The 20,795-nt window shown below is 43.2% G+C and overlaps 1 protein-coding gene across 3 annotated transcripts in view; it reads left to right on the top strand.

Annotated features, from left to right (window-relative positions):
• Window positions 1-20,276, top strand: part of GPR6 (G protein-coupled receptor 6) — a 39,742-nt gene extending 19,466 nt beyond the window's left edge. The window contains exons 1-3 of one of the 3 annotated variants that reach the window (XM_081186752.1): window positions 16,711-16,893; window positions 16,989-18,294; window positions 18,817-20,276. In XM_081186752.1, coding sequence (XP_081042878.1) covers window positions 18,841-19,824 — 984 coding nt within the window. In that variant the 5' untranslated portion in view covers window positions 16,711-16,893; window positions 16,989-18,294; window positions 18,817-18,840 and the 3' untranslated portion in view covers window positions 19,825-20,276. Of the gene's footprint in view, window positions 1-12,559; window positions 12,793-16,710; window positions 16,894-16,988; window positions 18,295-18,353; window positions 18,586-18,816 lie in introns of those variants that run through there. The other 2 variants (XM_081186753.1, XM_081186754.1) reach the window with 2 other exon arrangements.
• Window positions 20,277-20,795: the final 519 nt, after the last annotated feature.

Genomic DNA, 20,795 nt, shown 5'->3' on the forward strand with positions numbered 1-20,795 from the left:
AAGTCTCAGCTAAAAAGCTGTATGCTCCTGTTCCTAGTCTTTTAGTCAAGTTAATTAATTTAATAATTTCATGATGTTATTACAATTAATGATTTCATAAATCTGTTGAAATGGTGGTTTTCTTGGAATACACAGCCTTGGGTAAAGTCCCTCATTTTACAGCCATGCTGATCAGGAAGAACCCAATCTGCTTTTATCTTCTCTTCCATTCCTGTTCCTATTTTTAGACACATTGGCTTCATGCAAGAAAGTGATTGCATCTGTCTTTCTCATCATAACCAAATGCTTTTGTTGACATTAGCAATCAAATGGCGTTTGCAGAGCAGAGACTCAGACTGTTGTCACTATGACTCTGACCCGTTGAATGGATTTGCTGGATCAGCACACAACCTTTGTTTTCAGTATGTTTGCGGCTTTTAATTCACCATTCCTACTGAAGGGTTTGAATGATGCGTAGGTGTTGAATATTTGTAGAAACTCATGAGGATTTATGAAAATAACAAGTGGCCCTTCAGAATGGTGTATATTTAAAAGAACTATTATTTAGCAATTCAGCATGTGAGATATTGGCATAAAACAAGAGAAATGAAACTGGCTTGCTATTAGCTTGTGCAAAAATAATCTAGTGTAAGAGCCATGGTTGTGTTGGATCTTGGCTAGAGACACATAGGTTCAAATTGCTATTATTATCTCTATCTTTCATTATTACCTATCTTGTTGTATGCATGGTATTGGGTGAAGTGAGAGAAACCTATGTAAACTCCTGTGAAGGGTGGTAATATGACATATGGGATCATTAATAATTGTAAGACTCAGGGCTTTTTTCTAGAAAAAGAGGTGGTGGAACTTGCTGAGCACTCACCCAGATTCGAGCTATGTAATACCTATATGAAACTGCTGTAAGAAGCAGTCATGAGAAGTTTTTGGGCAAGGATGCTGATGACACTCAGCTCTATTTCTCCATAATATCTGGATCAGGAGATGCTATGTAGCGCCCAAGACGGCTGCTTAGACATGGTAGTGGAATGAATAAGCTGAGTTTGAATCTTGGCAAAGAGAAAGCACTTTGGGTGAGTGGTCCCTTTGTCTGATAAATTAGTCAATTGCCTGTCCTGGACAGGTTGCAATCCCCATGAAAGAACAGGCTGAGGATGCTTCTGGATCCAGCTTTTTGTCCAGGAGCCTCAGTGGCTCAGTAGTTTACCAACTATGCTTGGTACAACATCAACAACCATTCCTGAACCAAGAGAGCTTGACCAAAGTAGTCTTTTTTATTGCGTGGTGAGGCCCCAAGGCCCACAGTTCCCTCAGAAATAAACATACAGACACAAATATGTTGGGTTAATGGGATAAATTAGGCCACAACTTTATTGGTTACAGATGTGAGTGGTTTGGCTTAGGCAACTGGGTGAAGCAAGACTATATCCTGACTCCTGCCCATCTGCAGGAGTCCTGTAAGGGTCAACCACCGATAGGGGGAACCCTAAGATGCACATCAATTGAGGGTCAGCAATGGGGTCATGGCATGGCCCTAGTCCACACCCAGGCTTCGGACAGGAACATCACCCCCGGATCCCTTTAATAGAATACCCTTTACATGGAGGGGCAGGCCAGAGGCAACAACCACGCCTCCCATGACAAGGCTTATCCAATGCCTAACCGCCACCTGAGCCAAAAGGCTCGCCGCCAACACCCTCACACCTGCAACCAACCCCTAATGCCTTTGACGATATTGGCCAGCCAAATATCATTGGAAAGGTGAACACCATTACTGTGCAACAAGGCCTCCTGGTCGAATGTAATGGCAGGGTGCCGTATCACCTAGCCCCACAATAGTTGCGCCTTCTGTGCCATGGCACAATCTGCAATTTTCTAGGCCCTGTTGATTGCCGCCTGGTGGGGCATCCACGTCAACCACACCTCTCCAAGAGTTGGGATCATATTATCGTCAATTCCAGGTGTAAGGCGACCAAATTATCAAAGTCCTCTTTGATGTTCCAGGTCAGGTCAATGCCCTTCCTTAGGACCAAATCATTCATTCCAAGTTGAATAACCAAAGCATCGGGAGGCCCATGCAGGGCAGCTCTGGCTGTCACTGTTGGCAAAAACTCCTCACACCTCATGCTGGGTCTTGTGACCCAAGAAATTATGACATTTTCAGGCAGCCCCAGGCAGCTACCCACGCTGATATTGATGGGATGCACCCGGGCCCAGTGGGCAATACTGTGTCCCACCATCCAAATGTTAGTCAGGGGGTAACCTGAAATAAGAGAAGTGACAAGGCATAATTAATGTACCTTCTGTACGCCTCTGATCTCCAGCATCCCATATTCTTGATTCTGTTTGTTGGAAGACTCCAATCTATTGACATCAGGCAGCTGCCTTCACTGTACTCTTTTCGTTGCCTGCTTAAAACAATTTTGTGTAGGCAAATCTATCCAAAAATGTAGCTGTTGATGTGTTTTAATTTATTTTTAGTTTGCTGCTTATTTGAATTTTCTTTTCAAAGTTTTGACTACTTGTTTTTAACTGTTTTTACTGACATTTTTAATTTCTTGTAAACCCTTCAGAGATTGTAAACCCTTCAAGCGTCATAATCACAGAGTTACAGTTCTCAGAGTGGTTTTACCATCAATCACTCTCTCCAGAGAACTCTTGAGATTTGTATCTCTTTGACTGGTATAAGTGTCAAATACAAGCTTTTTTTAAAGGGATGATGGCATCAGCCCCAGTGGGTCCCAGCATTTGCTTCACCAAGATGATGCTGGGCCTGCCCAACCCTCTTGGGCTGCCTAATATACTGGGCCATCTCAATTCAAGAAGGTCAAAGACTAACCAGGCCAAGGAAGTCACCTTTTCAGGAGTCTATGAATCAGTAGCAAGAAATGAAAAGAGCTCCGTTTGCCTGCTGCACTGACTATAACCACACTATAATAATTAATTAATTTCTGAGTAAAACACATTTGCTCTGGTTTCTGTAAATTGGCGCTATATTCTGGAAAGGCTTATATATTAGTCATTTCTTTATGTGTTTCCCTTTCTTTGTCTCCCTGGGGGTTTTTCACTATGAGGCTGATGGCCTAGCCACAATTTGACAGATCTCCCTGAAATTTCCACTGGTGATTCAATCTCTAATTCTTATTTTAAAGGTCTGCACAGTACCATACTTGTCAAGAGCCACTAGGTATTCGCTTCTGAAGCTGTTGTGTCCTATAACCCTTTGGAAAGCACAAAGAATGATTGTTGGAAGGTGGCACAGCTTGAGAAATCAAAGGCATTGTGCTCAGAATACCATTTCAATAGGCTAAGGGCATGTTTCTTCCCTATAGGGTGTAGGTTGGGATCCAATCAGTCCTTTGTGCATGTGGGAGGTCAGGAGATCTCTGGAGTGGCATGAGGAGTAGGAAACCTGGTGCCATCATCCCATGCATGCACAAGCTTCTTTGGGACCTAAGCCATAATATTTTTTTACTTAATTTTTCATTCAAGCATATTCACTCTTTAAAACGGAAAGCAGACAAAACAGAATGTGCGCTATTTAGAGCAGCTCTCCAAATGGAGAGAACAAAAAAGAACAAAACCAATGCAGGCAGATAATTAAAGGTGGGGCTAGAGAATCTGAGCAGCACATTGCTGAAAACATCAAGACCCAACAACAACAAACTCTTCAAATACTGTATATGTAAATAGCAGGATACCAATTAAAGAACTGGTTGGACCTTTGGATGACAAGAGAGGAAAAGAAAAGGAGATTGCAGAGAAGCTAAATGAATTATGAAGACCAGGGAGAGACGACTGAACTTTCTCAGGAAGGGAGCCTGAGTAAATGAAGCAAATGGCGGTGACAAGAGATGAAGTTTGTTTGCTTGCAACTTTAACAAAGAAAGAGTTGACTTGGATTAATTTAAAAGAATATTAGACAAATTCATGGAGGATAAAGCTATAAATGAGTACCAGCCACGATGCCTATGTTCTGCCTCTACTGTTAAATGCAGAATCCCTCTACCAGCTGCTTGGAATCAGAAGTGGGAACACTGCTGTTGCACTCAAGTCCTGTTTCAGGCTTCCCAGAGGCATTTTAGCTTCCATAGGCTTCCCACAGGTTGGCTAGCCACCGTGAGAATAGGATCCTGACCTAGATGGGCCTTTGGCCTGATTCACCAATGCTCTTATTATGGTGTCCTCCAGATGTTTCTTGTTTCAACTCCCAGCGGTCCCAGCAGCATGGACAATGGCCAAGTCTGATGAGAGTTGTAGCCCAAAATGTCTAGAGGGCACGAGGTTGGGAAAGGCTTATTTAGAATGAATGATTCTGAGCCATTCCACACATGACATGGCAGTCAACTAAAGTTTGTCAGTGACAGGAAACTGCAGTCAACGACTGGCTTTATTTTGTCGCTTTTACACACTACACTCTAGGTGTACACTTAGATATGCACCTAAAATAATAATAATAATAATAATAATAATAATAATAATAATAATAATAATAATAATAATGTCTATAAATATACAGCAAATGGGGATGCAAATCATAGCATTTGTCATTGTCTAGTATGACCCGGAAGCTGTACGCCGGCTCCCTCAGCCAATAAAGCGAGATGAGCGCCACAACCCCAGAGTCAGTCACGACTGGACCTAATGGTCAGGGGTCACTTTACCTTTACCTTTAGTATTTTTGGCAGTGAATTTTTAGGATGGAGATTTGAATGCTGTGATTGTCCTGCTGACGAGTTATGCCTGTTTTTCTTTCATTTGACCTTTTAAAGTAAGGGTAACTAACCTCTGTTCCTCCTGGTAACATCATCCCTGGTTTTTGGTCATGCTAGCTGATGATGACGGGCAACAGAGTCTAACAATAGCTGGAAGGGCATGGCATGGGTTAACTGCTCCTGAGTTACAGCATCCTTCTCCCCTACTTATTATAATGACACCCCCAAAAATGTGTAAGATCAGCCTATTAAGCACTATGTGAGAACTTTTCTGACACTGCCAAACCTAATTATTTTTCACTTAGTTGTCTAAACAAATTAAATTAGCAAGGGCACAGCCAGAATGTCAAAATTGCTTTTAATGAATAAGCCAGCTGCTCAGTTGTACATAACTCTTGTCTCAGTACCTCTCTGTCACACAAATTTGAATTTCCCCCTTTGCTGCCTCCATAATGTTTTTAACAATTATATATTGTAAATTACCTAAGGACTGCCCCATGTTAGGCAATTAATACATGATGCACAGAACCGAGGTTCTGTAAAGGAGGGGTGGAAAACATTGACCCTCAAGATGTTGCTGGACTATAACTCTCACCATGCTTGACCATTGGCCATACTGGAGAGTTCTCACCATTGCTATGCAGCAATCTGAATATTAATGCTTCTTCTTCAATCATCTTGGATGTGCACATCTCTTGTTTGCCTTGTTTCACTTCCAAAAGTATCACTCCTGGCTGCTTTCCAGGTCTGTGGCTAACTGACCTACAAAAGTATTATGAGAATCTGCCAGGTGGTGATAAGCTGACCTACTGGAGTAAGGGCTGGCGAAGGGCTATAAAAAGAACATAAGAGCTATGCTGGATCACACCAATGGCCCATCTGGGTCAGCATCCAATTTCTGTCAGCCAAATGCCACTGCAAAACTAGAAAGCAACAAAACTCCCACTTCCTCCACAACTACTGGTATTTAGAGGTATACTGTATAAAAACTTGGAGGATTCATTAGCTATCATGGATAATGCCTGTGCATTCACCTAGTCTGGTGGAGTTTGTGACTGGGGGGGGGGGCATGGCTGCTGTTATAAAATGTAGAATGTGGAAAGTAGAAGACTTCCTTTGATCTCATGCACCATCAAGTTCCAAGAGAAGCAATGGCTCCTGGCTTTGGAAAAGGCAGTGACAACTAGAGCAAACCTCTGCTGCAGCCCCATCCCTATTACCGTCAAACAGCACAAGTTCTAAAAATTCCAACCTAGCAGTTCCAAAGCATACCAGTGCAAGTAGATAAATAGGTACCGCTGCAGCGGGAAGGTAAAAGGTGTTTCTGTGCGCTCCAACATTTGTCATAGTGTCCTGTTGTGCCAGAAGCGGTTTAGTCATGTTGACCCAAAAAGCTGTCTTTGGACAAACGCCAGCTCCCTTGGCCTGAAAACGAGATGAGCACCGCACCCCATAGTTGCCTTTGACTGGGCTTAATCATCCAGGGCTCCTTTACTGTTTACCTACTTGTAATCTCAAGTTGGTTTTGATTTTGGTTGCTGTTTAAATGGCTGTTTTGTACTCATTTACGATATAATTTAAAAAGGAATGAAGCCCTCACCCTTCCACTTTTAGGCAGGATTGCTCATATACTATCCACACCCCCACCCTACTCAGCCTACATTGCCCTTCTTGCAATATTACCGCCGTGGGAGAGCAGAAGCATAAAAGAATCTTCATGCTTTCTGCAGTGGCTACTAGAAAGCAGGTAGCTGCAAGATGACTCAGCAGCAGCGAGTGAGTCAAACTCACTACTGAGCTTTAAGAAAGGAATGGATGTGGGCAAGAAGACAGGATTACTAATAAATCTGACCAGAATTGCATTCCAGGTCAGCCCCAACAGCTGCAATCATGTAGCTCTTGACAGTGAAGCAAAAAGCTTCTGCTCTGCTTTGTCTTGTAGCAAGTTCATGCTAATGATTTGTGTTGCGGAGTTAAGACTGGCAGTCTCTACTAACCTCAAGATCTGGAGCAAGGGAAAAATTCTGAACTCAGACATAATATTTGGAAACTTGCGTGTAGTTCTCCGCAGTCTTCTGTGCACAGTCAAATTTAATTACAACGTGCTGGTACGCATGTGATGTGAACCCTGGCCTGTGCTTTAGCGTATCTGCTGAATGTGTTGTCATGGACACCCTGCTTGATTCAGTTCGCAGTTCAGTGGCCTTGTCTTTGTGTGGCCTTGTAAAGGAACGGTACATTTCGCTGCTGAACAGCATGAGGACAATAAGCTTACCTTTGCTGGGCAAATTGTTTCTAGAATTCACTCCCAACAACTCATTTAATGAAATGGCTCTCGTTCTGAGACATAAAATGTAAGGTCCATGTTTCAGTTTACTTGCATTAAAGTGTAAACATCATTCCTAAGGTGCCTTTGCATTATAGAGATGACAGACATTTAGTGTGTTTTTGGTGATGCTCAACCTTAGACCCAGTTTGACCATGGTATCTAGATAAAACATCAGAGTTCAAAATACCCTGAAGTGCACCAGCAAAATGTACCAACTGTGTGGATGTAACTCTATGCAGAGATACACACAGGATCTGCCTAAAAATGAGAATAGAATATTGAGGGAAAGCACCCGTCTTATTGCTCACATTGGCTTCAAAAAAGGCAACCTCAAAAAGCTGCTTCATGCTTTATATAGTGGCTATGTTTGCTACAGACACCCTGCTGTTACACAGCTAAGTGTGAAGGGATGGTGTGCATTCCTAACACAGAGAGGGGTGCACTAGAGTGTTGATTGGCTGCAAATCCATATGTCATTTATGTGCCTTTCACACTTTACCTGTTTACTTTAATAAACACTCCACTGCAGCCATGGCAAATGTTATAGTGCAATACCCATCAGGTGCAGTTGTATGGAAGCTGCAGTGAGTGGCTACTGATGAGAGGGCCTTCTCAGGTGAGTGGCACCCCAGGTATGAAATGTCCTCCCCATATATGTCTGCCTGGTGCCTACAATGTGGAAAAATGAGAAATTGGTAGAAATGAACTTGACAGATCTTTCCATCCCAACTCTGAATCTTTGTTGTTGCTGTGAACTTTGTCTTAGAATTGTTATCTTCTCTTGCTATATTAGATTTTATGGTTTTATTTTTGTATACAACTCTTTTTTAAGTTCACTGTAAATCACTTTAGTTACTGGGTAGCATATTAATACTGCAAATAAGTAAATAAATGTTCCATAATGGAACACCACATGGGTGGGGGCTGAGTGGGACTAATGAAGCCACATAGGTCTTTACTATGCGGTCAGTATGAGCTGAAGCTTTGCATGAAGGGCAGCTGTAAAGATCTTATAAGTTATTGTAGCAACCAGAACCATCTTTCCTATAGGGCTTAGTGGTGCATCGCGCCAGGGCACCGTCCTCTCATGGGCGCCCCAGTGAGTGGGGGAGCTGTGCATCTTCCCCTTTCCCTGCACGCCCGCCAGCTGCGCCCCACCAACCATATGGCTGGTGAGAGTGCAGCTTCCCTCCCAAGCCTCTGCAGGGATCACTTTCCTCCGAAGGTGGCCTGGGAGGGAAGCTGCATACCTGCTTCTGTGCCTGGCTGCCTGGCTGGATCTCCCCGCGCTCCCCTTCGATATATATATATATATACCCTTCACCTGCCCACACAGGAGCATGCTCAGATGACAAGCAATGCCATTTAAAGGCTGGGAGGCTGCTTCCCTTCCGCCTGACGACAACGTATACACATGCTCCCACTGCCCCTCTCCCTTGCCGTGGGGTGATTGCTCTTCCAAGGAATGGCAGAAAGCCCCACAAGCACCCACTGCAGAAACGGCCAGGGGAAGGAGCGATGGATCCCGGAAGGCGAGAGAGGGGTGAGGGAGAAGGATGAGGGATGTGTCAAAACATGTTGCCCCCACCTATTGGGGGAGGGGGGCGGTTCCTGGAGAAGAGGTGGCCCCTTTCTCGCAGTGGGAGGCAGCGAAGGCAGCCAGGAAAGCAGACCGGAATAGGTGCGATGGGATCTCCCGACTTTTTTATATATAAAAAAAACTTTGAAGCAGCTGCAGGGGAAGCATAGAATCATAGATGTCTGACTTCGATCATAGAATTGTAGAGTTGGAAGGGGTCCAAAGGGGTTATCTAGTCCAACCTACTGCAATGCTAGGGGATTCTATTAGCAATGTTTACAGGTTTTTTTTTTTGTTTTTTTAAAGCATGGGAGTGTGGATTTAAATCCCACTCCCCCCACATGGTCCTTCTTCTTTGCAGCCCCAGGCACCTGTTTCCTGTTTTCTTTTCCTGAGCAGAAATAAGCATGCTGTCAGCTCCCTTAAAAAAGGTCGACAACTCTGGGGAACCTTTCCTAAAAAAGATAAACAGCTTTGGGCAAACGGGGGGGGGGGGAGCACCAGGCAGATCTTTGCACTCAGGCACCACATATGCTTAAGACGGCCCTGGTAGCAACAGCACTTTTTTGTTGGATCCAGTGATCATATAAGTTCTGCTCACAGAATGCTCTTGCTGATGGAACAGGAGACCATTTTAGTTGGTTCCCCCTGATGATGCTTTTAAGCATGTGGTGTACAAGATGCAGTAGGGAAAAGGGGGGAATGAGTGAAACCTGTCTCCCACTCTTCCAACGGTGGGAACCTACTGTACATTGGATCAAAGTCCCTTTGATGAATGGAAGGTACACCTTCATTAGCAGAAAGGCAACACTGGATATAAACCAATGACAACTTTAACAAAGTCGCTTTTAAGCTGATGAAATTGCTTCAATATTCATATTTTTCTTTTTAAAAACTTTTTGTATGTATTTTATGATGCTGGTGTTTCTTGACAAGCATGCTAATGAGAATAGAGATGGGCAGAGTGTTTCTTTAAGACAGATCCTCTCAATGGCATTGTCAATTCAAAAACAGAGCTCTGTTCAAGTTTAATGCAGAGCCTCATGACAAAGCACCAATTACCAAACAATTTCACGGCTTGGTATTTTTTAAAAAGAAAACTAGAATGCTAAATTTTTCAGTGCAGATCAATACAGTGGAGGAAAGAAGCATTATTTTGTGATTAGGAAGGGAAGCACCAATTAAGTAGGGTGATTAATAAATTTAATAACTGCAGGCTTGAAGTTTTTTAAAAATGTTTTAATTGAATGTCAGAAAAAATGACATTTAAAAAATGCCCTCCCTGTAATAAAATACTATATTTAAGTTGGATAGGCTGTTGAAAAGTTAACATAAAAATATTTAACACAGTTCTTATCACTATTTGTACTTTCCATCTCCCTTATATCTAGTTTGCCCAGAGGTAACAATTTTGAAACCCCACTGATTTCAATGGGATGATGTTTTCCGCAAACTTTCTCAATGGGCTCTATAGCCTGTTGCTGTGATCTAACACCTATTGATCTTATCCCTTGCCCAAGTCCTGGTTTCTGTCTCTGTTGGCATTGTTTTCTCCTTTGACCACATCATCAACCTCTAACTCAGTTCCCACCTCCTCTCTTACTGCATTACACTCAAACTCACCACTGTTTGCCACTCTCAACAAACCCTCCCCTTGTCCTTCGTAACACTTGGTCTCTTTTAACCCTCTAACCACCATTCAGCCTCCTATTTACCATTTGGTCCAAACTATTGAAAGACGTTCCTTACTTGCCAAGTACAAAGTTTTCTACTCTGCCTCATCCTCTTGAGAATTTATTCTAAGTTTCTATGGGAAAGTTAAATTATGAAAAGGTTTCACTACAGTTCTCAGTTACTTCTTCAAGAGCTTTAGGCATGCAGAAATGTAATTATTTTGGAATCTCAGCACACACTTTTGTTTTATTTTATTTTTAAAAGCTTTATCAAATCAATTTTACTGTGTGTATATAGCTTACAGAAACATAAAAGTTTATGAAGCCAAGCATAATGGAAAATCTGCAGAATCTAGTCCCCTTTATGCATTATACTTGTGAAGGAGTGTGATATAATTAGTAGGAAGCAGGATTATAACCCTCCACCCTCAGGGTCATGCGCCACTCTTACCCTGCTGCCATCTCTCTACACGGAGCACAGATATTTGAAGGGGGGGAGGCTTTGGGGGAGAGTTTTATAACTACAATGAGAATTAGATGAGTGACACTTGGACCCTGGTAATTCCTCAGGGTTTGCATTGAAAATGAGAGTGATGCTTCCTGAATTTGCTTTGTCTTCAATCGCATCAGCACATTCAATCTGATTGGCTACATTGTGACATCATTCCATTCTGACATCATCAATTAATCCCTAATTGTGACAACCTCTCATAATCCCTAATTGGTTAGGATAATCTATTTGACAGATGGAAGAAGCATTCTCCTCATCTTCCATGGACTTTGCTTGACCTCAGTGACACTGCAATGTAGCCAGCTCTAGCTCGTTGACTGGGATAGCTCATGTAATTAAAGCAGAAACAACAGGATGCAGTCATTTAAATACAAAAAAAGAGCATTGTTACCAAAAGAGCAGCAGAGACAATGGCAGAAAACAGGCTTCAAAAAAGTGATATGACGGCATAATTATTATGCAATTATATATTGCTTCTATACTAACTTTCTTCTTAATTAGTTGTTTCAATGGGGGTGTTAGCCATTTTCAAGGTCTCATTTTTTAGAATGAAAGGCAGTATATGAATATATAAATATATAAAGAGGTCTGGAAAAAATATTTCTTCATCCCTGAAAGCACTATTTTCTCTGTCACTGCTGTAATGTTTGTTAACTGTGCTCCGAAAATTGCAAAGAGTGCAAGTGTAAACCCTTTTAACTACAATGATAAACTCTATTTGATGATTTATCAGGAGTATTGTTAGACTGGCTTCTAGGCCTGTTAGCATTATGGAAGTAGGTCACTAATCAAAGCTCAAAGAATTCCTAGTACTTCTTACGATAGAAAATATGACAGAGATTTAAAAGATTATTATTTATAATTTATTTTAAAACTCTATAGACCACTTCTTGGCATTAAGCCTCTGAAACAGTGTACAGAGTAAACACAGAATAAAACTCAGAAACACAAAAAAAATAAAGAAAAAAGAAACACAAGGTCTAAGAACAATACAATCAACCTGATAAACTCTAAAACAATAAAACCATCCATACAAACAAAAGCACTTCATCAAAGATAAAACTGATCTTCTATAAATGACTGGGTTACACTTAGGGAAAGCCTTCCTAAACAAAAGCTTCTTTAGTAGGCAACTAAGCATCATCATACTTGATTTTGGCTTGTAATTGATTACAGACAGTAGATGCTGCAACAGCAATAGTCCCAAGTTCTAGAATAGGCTAGGTGCACCTCTGGGGCATATGGTACTCTCAATATAGGCTGCAAATCTACACACACTTACCTTGCAGGAGATCCTGTTGAACTCAATGGGGCTTATTCTGAATAGAGATATCTAAGATAGCAGCACAAGTCTTTCAGATTTGTTCAGCTGAATATATATTTGACTAGGCAAATTAAATCCTGTGTATATTTAAGATGCAAATGAAACAGAGATGAAAGGAAGAGAGGTGGTGACCCCCACCCCAAAAACCATTTCACAATACATTAGAACATGATATTCAAACTTCAGGATGCAAATGCTGGAGTCCTGACTGACCTACTCTTAGCTTTCTTGGGTTACTGCACCTTTTAAAGAAAAGCCATAGAAAATCTGGAAAAGATTCAGGGAAGTGTCACAGACTGAAAAGTCTTTAATACAATAAGTGTTTTGAAAGCCTGAAAAAGAGCTGTGTCTTTTATAGGGACAAGGAGGTACATTCTAACACCTGTAAGATGCTATTATAAAGATGACGCTAATTTGTTTTCTGTTAACAGAGGAAAGAACAAGGAGTAACAGTTTTAAATGGAGGCGACTCAGGAAGGAACTACATGTTACAGGTCATACAAGGCTGTCAATGGAAACAGAAACCTCCAGTTGGTTTCTTTCCTAATGCAAAGCAACACTTACTCATGTGACATCACAGTATTGAATGTGCTACCACCCACAGCACAACACTTACTGCAGCTGAAAAGAATGGAGAAATGCAAAAGTTGACATCACAACCCAGGTAAATATCTTGCTACTTTTTAATATAGGGGAAAGGGATAATCCAGCACAAGGGTGCAATTTTTGGAGGCATCCTCATGTCATAACGTATAATTTTGCCCGGATTTCAAATGTTGCACTCAGCAACAGAAACGTCAGCATGAAATATCTATCTATCTATCATCTATCTATCTATCTATCTATCTATCTATCTATCTATCTATCTATGGTATCTATCTATCTATCATCTACCTACCTATCATCTACCTACCTATCTATTAAATTTCTATCCCACTCTTCCTTCCAAAGGAGTCCAGGGCAGCAAAAAAAGTGATAAAACAGTAAAAACATATTTAAAAGGCTTGTTGCGGGGGGGGGGGAGAGAAAAAGGTATATAGTAGGTGCCAAAAAGACAAAAGAGAGCAGCAGTCTAATATACAACAGCAGGGAATTCCGAATGGTAGGTGCCACAGCACTACAGGCCCAATTCCTACATTGTGCATTTCTTACCTCCTGATAAGATGGTATTTGCAGGAGACCCTAATTATTTTTCAGGAATATATCCTCTGGAGTTCTCTTGTACACACACCTTGATAAGAGGCATGAATAATTTGTATTGGGTATTCATTCCAAAACGGAGGTAGGAATTCAATGTTGTGCTGTGGCAGTCATTCCATCTGTGCAAGCTTTTCAGCTTGCAGGACAGAATGATCCTCAACATGCATACACACTCCCAAGCCAATTTCAGGGGGTGCATGGGGAGAGGAGAGGTGTGGAAAGCCTTGATGTCTTAGTGGAAGTCCTTGTGCCAGCTACCACTAGCAGGAATAGCTAGCTGAATAAGATATAAAGTGGGATAAAAGATAAAAATGTCAGTTGATTGTGGACTGATTCTTTATGCCATATAACGTATAACATCCATCAGTTATTTCAGTCACAGCCATTAGATTCATACCAAACGTTGTGAAGATGTTAATAATGTAATATTACTAATGACAGCTGGAGTTGGGATCTCTTCTGCCTTTGAAGAATGAAGGTTGTTTCATATGTTTCTCATGGGGAATCATCAAGAAGTGCAAAGATTTTCACTTTAATTGCTGTTATCTAATTATCCTCTCCCAAACGGGAGACAATCAAAGCTGGAATGTGTCTTTAAGGCATTGATTTCGTAGCTACGTGTGGTTTTTAATCTTGATCACATGTAGCAGCAGCAGCTGCATTATTCCAGTTAGTTTTGAACGTCATACTATCTGAGTACAGCATAGTGAATGATGTTGAAGAAACGGTGTTTTCAAATAAAGAATATCAGGAGGACACCAAACTTGAAGACAGGAAGAGAGGAAGCCCCCCCCCCCCCCCGGTGCAGCGTGCTTTGAATATTTTTTTCCAGGAGCATGCTTAGGATGAACTTGAGACTTCAGCCTCTGTGCATATTTCCCCCAAAAAACTGTCTCAAACTGATCATGCATCTGAAGAAGATATCTGAAATACACTGAGCCCAATAAATATATATTTGCAAACCTGAAGGATTTATTGCCCCTTTTCTTTTACAATGAAACGGGTAATGAAAGCATTCCCTAACAGTACAATTCTGTACACCAGGACTAAGTCCCATTGAGTTCCATGGGGTTTACTGCTAGGTAAGTGTGTATAGGACTACAGCCTATGACTCTTGTATCAAGGGTTTCCAAAGATTTAATAGATGTTTTACTGTATAGTTCCTCACTCTTCTCAGTAATAGGGAATCCCAAAGGCCTTCTACAGGGTTAGTTTCTTTGTGAGGAGAAAGCACTTGTGTGTGTCTTATGATGTTCTATATCTTTACAAATGTACAGTGTGTGTGTGTGGGGGGGTTAATCAAGCATACAGCAATACCTGTGTGAAACTATAAAGAGTGCAAGTTTCCCTCAGAGAAAAGAGCATTAGAGCCCCCATAAAGGCTCCTTCTTTTTAGTCTTCTGCAAAAACCTACAGTTCTATCCCACTTCATGGGCTACAGGGAAATTTGTTTTTCTGTGAGTCTCACCCTGGGTGAATGAGATACTACCAATAGTACTAGCCATGACTGGCCATTATGGCCTATTTAAGAAACCTGTTGTAGCAATCAACACCCACTGGAACATAAAATTGATTCTTGCGTTGTCTGATGAGTGTGTACAGATTATTAAAATAGTATGAAAAAAATTATTTTGCTTGAATAACTACTTCCTAAAGGTAAAGGACCCCTGTCCATTAAGTCCAGTCATGACTGACTCTGGGGTTGCGGCACTCATCTCGCTTTATTGGCCGAGGGAGCCGGCGTACAGCTTCCGGGTCATGTGGCCAGCATGACCAAGCCGCTTCTGGCAAACCAGAGCAGCGCACGGAAATGCTGTTTACCTTCCTGCCGGAGCGGTACCTATTTATCTACTTACACTTTGACGTGCTTTCGAACTGCTAGGTTGGCAGGAGCAGGGACCGAGCAACGGGAGCTCACCCCGTCGCAGGGATTTGAACCGCCAACCTTCTGATCGGCAAGTCCTAGGCTCTGTGATTTAACCCACAGCGCCTGGCAATAGTAAAAGTAACAAAATTGAGAGTTTCAATTTGTTTCTCGAAACACTCGTGATGTTGTTCACCAGCCTTCTTTTGCAGCAACTTGCAAGGCTTGCACTTGATGTGCTTTCATACTGCTAGGTTGGCAGGAGCAGGGACTGAGCAACAGGGGCTCACCCCATTGCGGGGATTCGAACCGCCGACCTTCTGATCGGCAAGTCTTAGGCCACAGTGCCACCTGCGTCCCAAACTACTTCCAACATTGTGATTAACATGTATTCATCTAGAGAAGTATCATGTGTTCTGTTGCCGAACTGCTAGTATATCTTCTAAACTGGTGTTTACAGGACTCAGGCTGTGGTAAAAAAATTAAATTAAATTCAGGGAACACTGAGATACTTATGAATCAAACTCAGACTGACAGCAGCAAAATGTTCCACCTACACGTATAAAAAAAACCTAAAGAAGAAATAGGGAAAGTGGCTTTCCTTACCACTTTGCAGGTGTCTTTTTTCTCTCCTTAGGCTGGGTTCTCACTTTGTACTGATGGCCTGGCAGTCGCTGAAGTGCCATTCCTTCCTACCTCAACAAGGCAATATGAGAAGCTCTAGGGCCATACATAGGCTCCTCCTTCAATTAGCATTAGTCCAGTTTCCTAAAAGGCAATGCCAGCCTGGGGTTGAGCTGCAGTATGGATTTTCCCCACATGGTCCAAAGCTTCAAATATTATTCCGATAGTATGGGAAGGATCATGGCGTAGTGCTGTAGCAAATGCTTTGCATGCAGAAAGGTGCAGGTTTAATTTTCAACATCTCCAGGTAGGACTTCGAGAGAACCCTGCCTGAAACCGTGGAGAGTTGCTGTCAGTCAGTGCAGACAAGAGCGAGCTAGATTGTCCAGTGATCTGATTTAGTACAGTATAAGGAAGCTTCCTTTAGTGTATATCATTAGCAGATGCTAATTTTCCTCTTTGTCTTGACATAGACTATAGTTTTGTTTTTGTTCAGTGAAATAGATGGGCAGTGGTGGTGGGAAAAGAACCTTTACTGTGCTACATCTTCTCCTTCCAGTTCTGATTTAAGGCAAATTTCTCAACCTGTTTTCTAATACCTTATCTTCTCCTCAGTCTTCTTTGTTCTCAATGCAGTTTTTAAGAAGGTTGCATTAGAGCATTCTGATCTTTAGTTGCTAAGGCTGCATACACACTAAACCTTTAAAGCACAACTGAAGCACATTCTTTTCCTCAAAAAATTCTGGGCACTGCACAGAGGCATAGCTGGGGGGGGGGAGCGCTGGGTGCCACACCGCGGGGTCAGGGCGCACTTACCGTGCCCGAGCCTCGCTTCTCTCCTGAGAGTGACACCGTGGCTCAGGCGTCTGCAGGCTCCACACTGCCCAAAATGGCAGCATGGGGCTTGCATCCCAAGTAGCTAGCTGTGCCACTGGTACTGTAGTTTACTCCTCACAGAGTTACAATTCCCAACAACCCTTTAAAACAACAGTGATCAGAATTCCTTGAGGGAAACAACATGCTTCAGATGTCATATTGTGTATACAGCCTAAGTTATTCAGACTGAGACTTTATGCAGTTATTTGAGGGTAGGTCCACAGAAATTGGTGAAGCCTTTCCCTGTGCACAGCATTGGGCTGCATGGTAGCACTTGATTAGTATATCCCACTGAGTCCTATAAGAACTGCTAACTGCTACTACTACTATTTCTCCTTAAAATTTAATGTGGTGCATTCACTTTGCAAAGTACTTGGTGAACTCTTTTGCCATCCCTCCCATAGCAGTCTGAGAAAAGTCACTATTGTTTCCACTTTGCTGATGGGGAAACTGAGGCTCAGACTGAGTATTTCACACAATTCCATGATATATTTTTGTGTTAGCTTCCATACTGACTTCTAAGGGTAGCCCCATGTTAAGCACATTGCAGTCGTCCAAATGGAAAGTCGCTAGAGCATTGAGGACAGGTTATCAGGGTCCAAAAAAAAAACCCCAAGGACAACCAGTGACCAGCCGGAAGTGGGGGTTAAGCACCCCTAGCTGAGGAGTCTTCTTGGGACAGCTGCGACAGAGCAAATCCAGTCGCACTCCTAGACTTACTAACTTGTTCCTTCAGAGGGAGTGCAACCCCTTCCATGTAAAAGTGTGGATGCAACAGCACGTGTTTGCAAACACGTGTCTCACACTCCAGGGGGCCAAGGTGAGCGGCAGCTCCCCCACGACCGCACTGGCGTGGGAAGCGCCTCGCCTTGCGGGGGAATCTCAACGACCGCGTTGCCTGGTCAGGAACCAGAGCGGGCGGCCTCTTTCCGGGTTGAGGCAGCAGGGCGGGAGGGCGCTTGCAGCTGAGCGCGTCCTATCTTCGCCACCCACGAGCCCCTTTTCTCCCCTTTTCCCCCTCAGCCCTGCTGGCCCCCTGCCCTCCCCCCACAGCAACGTTTCCCGCCTTCTTCTTCCCCTCTCCTGCCCAGTCCACGTGCCCTTCGGCGCTGCTCTTCCCCTTCCTTCCCGCTCCCGACTGGAGTATCTGCTCGCCTGCGCCCCCCGCCCCGCTGCTTTCGGGGACGCTTCTCCGCCCTCTTCAGACGCTCAGCGTCTCTGCTCGGCGGTGCCTTCCTCCTCCCCGCAGCCCCGTTGCTCTTTCATCCCTCGAGTTTAATTGCGCGCGCTTTCCCCCCTCCCTCGGCGGGCGGGGGCTCGTCCGGGGCCAGCGCTCCATGTGCGCGCTTGGGCGGCTGATGGCCCTGCCCTCGCCTCTGTCATTTCTACGTCAGACTCGGAGCCGCCTGAGAGCGCTCCCGCTCTTTCTGGCTCACACTCGGGACGGAGACGCGCAGGGTGGCAGCCGCCTGCTCCCGCCTCCTCGGCTCCTGCCCGCCAAAGGCAAAGAAGGGACGCGGCTCCAGCCACGCGACGGGCAGACGGCGGCGAGCAGCGGCAGAAGCAGCATCCATGAGAAGCATCTCTCAGCCTTGAAGCAGAGTAAGAGCGGGTGCTGCGGGGGGGGGGGGTTGTGTGTGTGTGTGGCGGGAGAATCGCAGGACAAAGAGAGAGCGCAGCGCGTAGCGAAAGCCAAACCAGCGGGATCTTAATAGGCTACGATGGCGAGATGCGGTTGAGCCAGTCGCCTGCTTGCGCGAACGAGGCTCTCCTGCCTTGGGATCCGCTCCCAAAGAGGGAGGGAAAACTTTAGTTTCAGCACCACGGAGAGCGCCCGTCGGCTTTTGCTAACGCGGCTCTCTGAGCGCACCAGCTGTTGACCAGGCTCTATGGGTTTGTGTTGCTTCTTTCCCACCTATGGATGCTGATCCCCACTTCCTTGTGCCTTAGACTAGACATGTTTCCTTCACTTTCGTGTTAGATTTCTGCCTTCTATTATTTTGTCCTTTTAACTTAGCTATTATTCTGTGTTTCCTTCTCTCTTGTTTTTTTTTTGTTTTAGCAAAGGCATTATTTTAACACCCCTTTTCTTCCTTCCTTTCTTCCTCCTTCTTCTCCTTGCAGGTGGCATACCTAGCTGCGGCAGAGATGAATGAAAGCATTGCCTTGAATGAAACCAGGAGCCCTGTGCCCTGGATCCAAGCCAGCAACCAGAATTCTTCTCTGGAGCTCTCCTCCAAGCTCCCCATCTTTACCATCAACCCTTGGGATATTATGCTCTGCATTTCTGGGACCATCATTGCCTGTGAAAATGCGATCGTTGTGGCCATTATATTCTACACTCCCAACCTAAGAACCCCAATGTTTGTGCTGATTGGGAGCTTGGCCACAGCAGACCTACTGGCTGGAGTTGGCCTGATCCTCAATTTTGTTTTCCAGTATGTGATCCAGTCAGAAACCATCAGCCTTATTACAGTTGGCTTCCTAGTTGCCTCTTTTACTGCCTCTGTGAGTAGCTTATTAGCCATCACAGTTGATCGCTACCTTTCCCTGTACAACGCACTGACTTACTACTCTGAGAAGACTGCTCTCTGTATTCATATGATGCTGATCATCACATGGGGGGTTTCCCTCTGCTTAGGACTTCTACCTGTCTTGGGCTGGAATTGCCTAGAAGATTATTCATCGTGCAGTATTGTGAGACCCTTGACCAAAAGTAATGTGACCTTGCTGTCTGCCTCCTTCTTTGTCATCTTTATTCTCATGCTGCACCTGTACATTAAAATCTGCAAAATAGTTTGCAGGCATGCACACCAGATAGCACTCCAGCAACATTTTCTGACTGCATCTCACTATGTTGCAACCAAAAAGGGAGTCTCAACACTTGCTATAATCCTTGGGACTTTTGGAGCCAGTTGGTTACCTTTTGCTATCTACTGCGTAGTTGGAGATTCCCGCTACCCTGCTGTGTACACTTATGCCACACTTCTACCTGCTACCTACAATTCCATGATCAATCCTATCATTTATGCCTACAGAAACCAAGAAATTCAGAGGTCTATGTGGGTTCTGTTTTGTGGCTGCTTTCAATCAAAAGTGTCCTTTCGTTCAAGATCCCCCAGTGATGTCTAAGTGACTTCTCCTTCTGTGTCGTTTTGCACAAAGTGACAATCTTTGACTTTTGTGAATTACAGTGCCTGGTATGAACCAGATACATGTTGTGAAATTGTTTTTTGGGGGGAGATGTTTAAACAGTAGCACTTTATGTGTGTGTATTCTTGAGAATGTGAAAAGTCTAAAGCTTCTGGTTGTGGGTGGGGGGACAACAGTGTGGTTGTATACAAGATTGTGCATCACATTTGTAAAGTGGAGGCATTCCAAGACTACGTAATTATAGCACTTTATTTTTAGCTGCTGAACTGCCAAAACAGTATTGCCATTTTTAAAGGGCAAAAAGAAAGAGAGAGAAGAAGTAAAATATTGTCTGATTATTTTGGGATGTGAGTGATAATATATTTTGCTGCACAGTATTGACAAATTATGACATTTTGTACACAAATAAAACAATTCATTACATATTTTTATTTTGTGTGTCGAGCAGATTTAATAGCCTCTAAGAGCCTGAAAAACCTTTCATGATGCCTCACCTTTATTTACTTGAAAATATGAATTGGGTTTATCCACCCATATGAAATTAGTTTAGTTATGCAGAGGAACCACATCATAAAACAAGTTTCTCAAATATACTGTTTTGTTTATTTTGTTTCTATTCAGTAGTAATTTTATTTTCTGTAGAGATAAAGCTAATCAAGCATGTGTATAATATTAATTCCTCTAAGTCTTTAAAAGGCCTCATCACTATTCTTAGGTAAGATATGAGACTATCAAATAAAATTGTTTCAAGAGAGGAAGCAAGATCAAAGAGTTATTCTGATTCTCAAATGATGGTTGCAGCTCACAGGGAAATTATTCTATATGAGTGTCATTGAAATCTTCAAGAGTTCCAATTAATTTCCATTCATTTGGGGGGGGGGTAGCATCGGAGAAAATTTCTATATTTTCCCATTTGACCTCCTTTGTGGCTTAGTTTAGATTTGGTCCAT

Source organism: Podarcis bocagei (assembly GCF_964188305.1).
Source record: "Podarcis bocagei genome assembly, chromosome: 3".
In the NCBI taxonomy this organism is placed as follows: Eukaryota; Metazoa; Chordata; class Lepidosauria; order Squamata; family Lacertidae; genus Podarcis; species Podarcis bocagei.